At 40.7% G+C, this 9,940-nt stretch overlaps 1 protein-coding gene across 1 annotated transcript; it reads right to left on the bottom strand.

Annotated features, from left to right (window-relative positions):
• Nucleotides 1-779: 779 nt before the first annotated feature.
• Nucleotides 780-7,925, bottom strand: LOC137522127 (pancreatic secretory granule membrane major glycoprotein GP2-like). Its single transcript, XM_068242157.1, has 5 exons — nucleotides 7,832-7,925; nucleotides 7,090-7,152; nucleotides 6,273-6,365; nucleotides 3,599-3,807; nucleotides 780-938 (listed from the first exon to the last, which is right to left on the bottom strand). Exons 2-5 carry the CDS (start codon nucleotides 7,136-7,138, stop codon nucleotides 780-782), a joined length of 510 nt encoding a protein of 169 aa, XP_068098258.1. The 5' UTR covers nucleotides 7,139-7,152; nucleotides 7,832-7,925.
• Nucleotides 7,926-9,940: the final 2,015 nt, after the last annotated feature.

The following is a 9,940-nucleotide window of genomic DNA, read 5'->3' as shown; positions in this document are numbered from 1 at the left end:
TTTATATGCTTGTTTTTTAGTCTGACTATTAGAACTAAGAGCAAGTAAACTGAAAATGTATCTTTCTACTACAACATAAATTTTGTTACAGAAGCACAGATACTGGCATGCTGAAATTCCCAGCTCTAAGTACCCATTCATGTACCCATTCACGCTGGGGCGATTAGTGGCTATTTACCGGAAATAATCGCCAAATTGCCAGTGACCGTTAGCACCTTTAAAAGCGTAATGTGCAATGTAAAGTATATGGCAGTGATCTCACGGCCGCGATGGCCGGCAATTCACAGTAAACGCAAACGGGGTGCATGCACAACTTTTTCATGATTTTTGAGCAATCGCGATTGCAATGTTAAAAAAAGCGCTAATCCCAATCGCTCAAAAATCACGAAAATGTACAGTCAAAAATACATGTTAACTGCGAAAAAATGGTGATCTCCAGTGTGAATGGGCCCTAGGAAATTAGTGACTAGAGAACAGGATACATAACTTTTATAGTTATGTATTAGGGAATCAGGTGAGGGAGTTATTGGTAACGTATCCAATACACACTATGACCAGAAAGAAGTATATTGTTCATAGGAATTGGAGAAGGGAAACAGGAAGTTTAGCAACCAGCAGAGGCCTGGGTGTCAGAGGGAGAAGGGTACCTATCTCCTACAGGGATGATGTCCTCAAAATATCTAACCTTTTATGTTGCCCTGTCTAAAACCTCAAAGACAGTTTTGGCAGGATACTTATAAAAATTGTTTGTACGGTCAGAGAATTTTCAGTAACAAGGATTACCTGACAATTGGATGCAATGTGACATTGAGAGTAACGTTTGCAGTCAGTGGGTAGGCACAGGAAACATTTGCGACTACATCCTGTCGTGTTTGAATTAAAGATTTCTTGGCAAAGATGTACAAATTATTACTGTAGATGACGTGTGTTCCATTTATCTGTGGAGAAAGAGAATGAGATAGTCAATAAAATGAGTAGTAGTGTATTGTTCCACCTAGATGCTGTCCTGTCCAATTGCTTATAATTTTTTTAATGATGAATTTTAACTACTTTGGCCTCCTGGACGTACTAGCTACGCCCAGGAGGCCATGTGCGCGTCCGCGCGCTCCCGCGGCCGATCGCGCGTGTGCACACACGCTCTCGGCTGCGGATCGTTCAATCGAATCAGTGAATCGGGCGATGGTGCCCGATCACTGATTCCTCTCCCCCGCAGAAAAAGCGACAGCTTCTCTCAGAAGCTCCGCTTTTTCTGGCTGTTGCGTCCCCCATATGTCCCTCTAAGCGTATGTTACGCTTAGAGTGACGTCATGTAAACAAACTCATGGCCGCCATCTTGTGGCCAAAAAGTAAAACTACAACTAAAAGTAAAAAAAAAAACCTTAACACACAATTAAATTATAAAAGTTCTGTTTACATCCCACCCTCCCAAAAAATACCCAAATAAAATGTTTAATATTAAAAAAAAACATTACAATATTAAAAAAAAAACATGTAAATATTTACCTAAATATTTAGTCTAAACTTTTTAAATATCAATGTAAAGATGAAATATTTCTATACTTTTTTTATTTTAAACTTGTAAATAGTGATCGATGCAAAACGGAAAAAAATGCACCTTTATTTCCAAATAAAATATTGTTGCCATACATTGTTATAGGGACATAATTTAATGGTGTAATAACCGGGACATATGGGCAAATACAATACGTGAGTTTTAATTATGGAGGCATGTATTATTTTAAAACTATAATGGCTGAAAACTGAGAAATAATGATTTTTTTTCCGTTTTTCTCTTATTCTTCCTGTTAAAATGCATTTACAGTAAAGTGGCTCTTAGCAAAATGTACCACCCAAAGAAAGCCTAATTGGTGGTGGAAAAAACAAGATATAGATCAGTTCATTCTGATAAGTAGTGATAAAGTTATAGGCTAATGAATGGGAGGTGAACATTGCTCGGATGCATAAAGTGAAAACGACTGAAGGCTGAAGTGGTTAAAGATAGAATATTTTAATATGTGTTTCAATCAGATGAAATATGACACTATACCCGACTAAACAGTTATCAATATGCAAAGGTCCTCAAAACATTTCCGATAATCTTCCCTGTGTTTTTTTTTTTTTTGTTACTTTAGGTACATTTTTGACTTCTTCAAATGGCTTGTGTGGCAAATTTGTATGCGTTGTTTTCAAATGGCTTTATATTTTATTAATTTACCTTAGGGGTTGGCAACATTTTGATTGCCACCCACAAGCCACCCATTGATCGTGGCCATGGGGTTAGATAAATCATGTGTCCACCATGCTGACCATCTATTGCAGAGTGTAGCATGTTAAAGTACAGGAAAATAAAGTATTGTATGTCTTTCCTGTACTGAAGTCCTAGGCTTGCACTGATCTCCCATCCAAACTGAGAGTTGAGTGTCTATGCTTCCTTCACACTCAAGCTGTGTCTGTGCCTGCTACATGCCATATGCCATATGTTAGATATGGCAAACTCAGGGGCCACGAGAAGATGCAATTTGTGATGAGAGACCAGCTCAGAATTTTAGGACAGGTGAGACATCTAACCCTCTCAGCATGTTCCTCCATACACTATACTCAGGGCTGAGGGAAAGGCAGGACAAGCAGGGGGCCACTGGCTACCCTTCAAAAGGACAATGAAGTAGGGTGAAAAATAACAAAGGTCAACATATTGGGGCAGTACAAATAAAGAGCACTATAACAGGGCAGTATAGCAAGACTTTCTGGTGTAGTGTTTTTAACATGGGACAAGGTAGCCATACACTAAACACGTTTTAAAAAACAAACTTGTATATTGTATTGCCAGCTTTACAAGCTTTATGTTGCCTAAAGCCTGGGCCTGGCATGCAGTTCTGAAACAGTTAAAACCCTACTAAAGTCCAAAATAAAAAACAAACTAGAACCAACTAGTTCAGCACTGCCCTTCACCTTAACTCTTACTGCCCCATGCTGACATTTTCCATACTGTAGGGGATGTATGATGTAGGCCCGTTCGGGATTCTGTATCTCATGCAGGAGCTAGGATTGCACCTCGACTTTTACTTGTGTGGCTCTTATATATTAACACTAGCTAATAAATAGTGCCAAACTAATGTTAGTGGATGAGAGCTACGATTAGGGAGGGGGCTGCAGTTTTCTGACCTCTATTGAGATCATACAGTTGTGATTTGTAATTTGTGTGCATCTTTTTACAGAATTTAGATATGCTCTTTTATATGAGGTTAGTCATTTAAGCCTGTTTCAAAAACGAGAGCTTGAATGACTTCCATTGTACTCTACCGCCCAAGCATTTTTCTCTAGACACGTGTGCCGATGAATGCCTAAACGCGGACGCCCACATCCGCCCCGCACACTTGGCTACAGGCCGCGTTTGCGCATTCACTGTCTCACACGGACGCAGTCCATTCACAGTCTCACACAGACGCAGTCCATTCCAGGGCTTTTATTATATAGGATATACTCTTGTTTGCATTGGGAAGAAGAGCATATGATATAGAGAAATGTCCATGCACTGAAATGCAGGTAATGTTACCCATTTGTGGTCACATCATTTAAACTAGTGACTTTCTGAACTTACATATGCTGTGTTGTTGCAGCTTGCGCTTGTCAGCGGTACATGGAAACTCAGCTCTGCTAAATTATTCACAACTTCCTTTGCAGGTGTACAAGCAGAACTTTGCAGGTGGACATTGGATGAGTTATAACCATTATTTTCCAGCCAGCATTTTGGAACATAGATACTTAATACTCCTCCACTACAATTTACTGTTGGAGATGGATTGACCCCTGACAAGACAAAAACAAAAGAAAATGCATTCAGCATTTAAAAGACAATGAGACAAAGTGCATGCTGCGGTTTTATAAAATCCAAGTGCAATCACAGACCAGAGTGACTGGGGACTGGAGAGAAAGCAGACTGCATAATTACAGAAGAGCAACAAGTCTTGCAGATCCCTCTCAAAAAATTTAGTCTGAGAAAGAGTTGAATTTCAACTACAACTTTTATTTTTTTTGTATAGCGTGGTGAAGCGCTAGAATGGTACTTATTAACAGGTTCTATAGCATGTACTCCTTTATAAATGGCGGGGATTGTGAAGTACCCGCCACTACAGCAACCTTTTAGCTGCCATGAATGAGTTACCTTGTGTATGACAACTCGGGGCAGGGCTGTGGCAGCCGGCTATACCAGGCTAAAGAGTAGAGCCGTTCCTGTGTCCAGATCATATCAAGTGCCCCCTGCACTACTGCCTTAAAGCTAATGTGAACCTACAAAAAAAAATCAACCAGATACTTACCTAAGGCGAGGGAAGGCTCTGGGTCCCACCTCTCTCACAGTCCCTGCATTCCAGCCAGAGCTGGGACAAGGTCCTCCAGCACCCAAGGCTGAGACACCAAAGTGCGCCCCTCCATCCCTCCCACCCCAGCCGTCACACACTGATTGCTATTAGACTAAGAGGCGCCCCCGTGTCCCCCAACACCTAAGGGCTCGTTCAGACTATACACGCTGCCGTGCGCATTTTGGCAGCGCGTATAGTGTGCGACACGCAAGAACGGTAGAAGGGCATAGACAGCCCTTCTACCGTTCCCATCATATGCGCTGCGTGGCAGCGCGATTGCGCTATCGCGTACTGCACGCATTTTTGTGAATCGCAGCGCAGATCCCATTCATTGTAATGAATGGGATCTGCAGCGCAGCGCATAGGAGCGCAGATGGCGTGCGATTGGACGCGTTGCGTTCCGATCGCACAGCCATCTGCGCTAAATGATGTGAACGAGGCCTTAATCACTAGTTATCTGGCTTGCAGTCACTGTCATGTATCCCCTTTTCTTATTTCTCTCTGCTTCAAACACAATAACTGAGTGAGTTGTGCGCCCCCTCCTACACTGCGCCCTGAGGCTGGAGCCTCTCTTGTCTCTGCCTCGGCCTGGCCCTGATTCCAGCACTGGCTCCCCTGGTAGCAGTATTCGACCAATTGGTCAAATACTGTTCTCTGCCACCAAAAGAGGCTTCAGCAGTCTTGGGGAGCCCAAGTGCTCCTGAAAATGGGTGGCTCTATATTACGCCTGTGCTAGCTCGCTCTCTCGCACGCTCATGCATGTGCAGTACAGAGTCAAATATCTTCAGAAACACTCCCAAAGACTTCTGAAGCCTCCCTTGGCGGGGGATCCAAATGGTGGAGTCATCGCTGGAACGAGGGTTCTGTGGGAGGAGCGGGAAGGCTCTATGGGACCCAAAGCCTTCCCTCTCCTTAGGTAAGTATCTGGTTGATATTTTTTTGTAGGTTCACATTAGCTTTAAGCTGCGGGAGGCACCCTGGCAGGCTGGGGAGGCACTAAAGAATGTGATGCTGCAGTGCATGTAAAAAATGAAAATGGATGTATTTGTTAGCAGCACTTCATCATTGTGTATACATGTTTTTTAAACATTCCCTTAAACATTTCAATTAAAAAAACAAAAAAACTTATTCATGTCAATCAGCACTCATTCCAGTGGTCTGATGAATGAAGTTAGTGAACTGACTTCCCATGAGCTGATCCTATGATCATTTTTGTTAAGGCAATTATTGAAATAGCAGTTATGCAATATCTCCTGGGTACATAGGCATCGCTTTGTAATAAACCAAGGTCGTCCTGGATTTGCTACAACAAATGTCAATAAAGCTTGGTCCACACTATTCCGCAGCCCAAACATATTCTTTTTGATACATTTGTTGTACTCATTGCAGGATCCACTGCTTCTTCAGCAGAGCAGAGGTATGTCATTTATCAAAGGAATTGCAATGCAATCTGCTGTCCAGAAAAGTGTGCGCATTTGGGGATTTCTGCAACAGACAATAGCAGAAATGATCACATCATTTAACAGAGTGGGCCGGCTTATAAAAATTATTGCAATCTTCAACCCATCAGTTTTAAATCTCTGTGTTTGGGTCATCAAAATGCAGGGTATTTTGAACCAAACTTGTTGGAGTGCGCATAATACTGCAGTAGCATAAACACTAATTTCCTAAACTTTCAGTAATCCTCACTATGTACTAACGTGACCCAGGCAAGTGTTGCAAGCTTATGCTATATGATAGTAGACAATGTGTAATAAAACCAGTCCAGATCTGTTGTATTACGTATCTGCTCTTAACCCTTAGTAAATCAGGGTCATAACATGGAGAAAATCACTGAGGTCTGTAATAATCTTGCATTTGATTTTAAGAGGAACCTCTTCCCCCAATATGTCTATTATAACATTCATACAGTACCTGGTGAGCTTGCAGTTGTATTACACAGGCAGGTGGAAGATGTAGCGTCACAGTGCTCATCACCAGCACAGTCTGGGGTACAAACTGCGGACACTGAGAAACAGCAAAACACAGTCAGTTATCCATCTACAGTGTATTTAAAAATTTGAAACATTTTTTTTTTGTGTTCTTGTGTTTTCCACTAATGAGAAAGTGCAGGTCTACAAGAAAGGCCTGACATAAAAACACCACTGAGGTATTATACCAATACTCATAACTTTATTCATTGTGCTCCACAGCACCATATTATCAAAATGAATGAATTAGTCTATTTTACTATCATTGGCATTGATGATTTAGCAATGCACTGTAGAACTTGCCACAAAAAAAAAATGTAAATGTCAGATTGTCACACTCCAAATCACCAATCCATCCTCATTTTCTCCTATACTGTTCATCACCATCAGCTCTGAACCCCATCCCCCTACCAACCCCCACACATATGTACACATTTCCACAGCTCCCTTTCTCCCAAATCTTTCACCCTATCACTACTCTCTCTGTTCTCCCAATTTCTCTGCTTTTGTCATTCTCCTTCTTCCTTTTTCCTGCTCCCCCCCCCCCCCCCGAAAAATAATTACGCTCTGTGGTCCTTCCTTAAGCCTTAAACATAAAAGAGAAAAAAAGTGGGGTCTTCTGTTCTACAGACTTGTTTTTCCATACATGCGGTTTAATTTGTAAACACTGATAAAAGTATGGACGGGTTTTACAAATTTCGCTTTGTCTCCATATTTCCGAAACTTTCTTTCCATTCTTACAAGGGAGGAATATTTCTTACCTGATATGAGAGTGCAAAGTGCAATGGATAGAACTAAGATGAGCTTCATGGTCAAGTGGCAACCTAGTAAAAGCAAGAAATCTAGATATTATATCTATCACTATTATCAAGATTGTTTGTGATTTTAATGGACATACGGTATGCTTTTTTTCTAGATAAGAATATGTAACTAAGTTCTGCATATAAAACCCAGAGTCCCAGACACGGAATGAATCATCACTACGGCTGCAGTTCAGGGGTGCTGGAATAGCTCATTACAGGCCAAACCATAAATAAGCCCCATGAAATAAAAGACCTTGAGTTCCAAAAGCTGCTTCTTCTAAGGCTTATGTTTCAAGTATCTATTACAAATCACAGTTAATTTACTGTGGTGAAGGAGACCCATCAGTTTACTATTTTCAAGTTCGAGAAGCACCAGACTTTGTATTGCAAACATTCACATGCTTATTCGTCTATATCGGGTGTAACAGAGAATGTTAATGTCAAACGACTTATACCATACATTTCGTTCTGCAGGGTTAACCATCTCAACAAACAATGCAAATATATATATATATATATATATATATATATATATATATATATATATATATATATATATATATATAAAATGTATGTCTAAATCGTACAGCAACAATTGTAATCAACTTAGATGTCCATGTAGAGGAGAATCACAGTTTATACCAGGAGACGAGAGACTTAGAACTTTGACAATGGATTATACTAGACAGCTCATACTTACTGAAAAGTATGTAGTCCTAAAGTCCAAGATCTTCTGAGAACCTGAGGCTGTTCACCCAACTGCTGTTACTTAGTTGACAGTCAGGTTCTTTCACCTTAACTGGACACAGGTAGAATGTGATGGTAGCTCAGTGTCTAACTGCATATATAGCATTTTGGCCCAGAGGAATGCAATCAGTCTTACGCACTGAGGGTGTGTACAGGTGACATTTTCCTATGACATTAATTGTGGAGCATTAGAGATATGTGCCTCTCCCATTGGTGTGCTTTGCCTTAAGCTATCACGATCTATTCTTTAACATGTTTTTGTTTTTTAGTCTGTAGTCCTTGGGGTGTTTAATATGCATAGATGGCCTGACAGTATCAGCTCTCAAATTCTAAAATATTCCAATTATTATTTTAAACCAAGCTGACGTCCAGGCACACACAAAGAATATACAATACATGGAAAATGTTGTGTCTTCCAAAAGATGTTTAATTCTATCCAGCAGCAAGCTGTGCTATAGCCTAGCAACACAGACTAGCTAGCAGAATCAATTCTGTGACCAATATTTTCTCCTCTCTGTAGCTGAGAGACAAAGCTCCTGCTCCAACCTGTTGAATGGACAGTGTGGAGGAGCACAACAAGTTTGATCTCATCATTCATCTTCCCTCTCTAGGGTGAAACCACTATTCCTCCCAGCATACTGTATGGTACACATGTTACCGGTGAAGCAAGTGCAGAAATTTGAATTCAAAAGTATTCAAAAATAAAGTCTTGGACTGTAAATTGGATCCCAAAGAATACTTTAGCCTTTTGAAATTCAATCTGGAACATGTTAAATTTGTTTAAGCTTATGTTTATGCCCCTATCAAATGAGTTTCTGGAAAGACATGGACTGTCTGACTTTAATTCTAGGAGGCAACTTTAATATGATACGTTCCTTTAATATGATACGTACATATCTACAGAGCCTCCCTTGTTAGGCCTGAGAATCCCACACAGTTAAACTATCTGAAGCTTATAGTACATTTATTAGAGCATGCCCTCTCTTTGACACAATAAGAATTGCAAACCCCACTTATAAGAAATATACTTTTTATTCTTCAGTGCACAAAACCCACACTAAACGTGACCATTTTTTTATCCATCTCTGTATTAAGATGCTAGTGAGCAGCTGACAAAAAGAACTTCTCCTGGTCTGATCATGCCCTTCTCTCTTTGAATCTTGGCCTGACACAATCAAATTGAGACAATATCATTGGTGTTGAAATGAATACCACCTGCAGAATGAGGACACTAAATCTGCTTTGCTGTCTACATAATTTAATTTTTTTTCTTTCTATTGGTAATTTGTCAACCCTTTGAGAGGCACAAGGCATACTTTAGAGGTCAATACATTGCCATGGAATCAAACTATAAGAAAAAGAAGCATGGTAGGTATAGAGGAAAGAAATAGCTCTTAAAATTCATAAGGCAGAAAACGATTACTTCCACCACCCCACAGGTAACCTACTATAACTTCTGCTTAACCTGAGAAATCCAGTAAAAGACTTGCATTCTCATACAGTTAAATCACTGTTTTGGCCTTGCCAGAGATTCTATGAGAACTTGCATAAACCACATATACTACAGTACTGGTAAAAACTTTAAAGAGTCCTGTAAACTTGTTAAGATAAAATTAAAGACTCAACTGGTAAAATGTATCTTACTCCTAACATATTTTGCCAATGCGCTTCAAACTTTCTATAGGGAATTATATTCTCGTTTGGATAAAAGGAAACACCCCAATTTTGATTTTAAAAAATGTAATCAGGTCTTAATGTAACCTTCCAACCCTTAAAGATAACCTTAAGTCAAAAAAAAATGAGATGAACTCACCTGGGGCTTCCCTCAGCCCCCTGCAGCCGATTGGTGCCCTCGCAGCTCCGCTCCGATGCCTCTGGACCCGCCGGCGACGACTTCCGGTTTCGCCGTCACCGGCCGACAGGCATGGGAACGTGAGTGATTGTTCGCGTTCCCAGCCTGTATATCGCCCCCTATGCTGCTATTGCGGCCAGGAGTGGAGCTGCGAGGGCACCGATCGGCTGCAGGGGGCTGAGGGAAGCCCCAGGTGAGTTCATCTCATTT

The sequence above is a fragment of the Hyperolius riggenbachi genome, chromosome 6, assembly GCF_040937935.1.
Source record: "Hyperolius riggenbachi isolate aHypRig1 chromosome 6, aHypRig1.pri, whole genome shotgun sequence".
In the NCBI taxonomy this organism is placed as follows: Eukaryota; Metazoa; Chordata; class Amphibia; order Anura; family Hyperoliidae; genus Hyperolius; species Hyperolius riggenbachi.
Note: the sequence above shows the minus strand (reverse complement) of the source record. Positions and strands in the feature narration are given on the sequence as shown.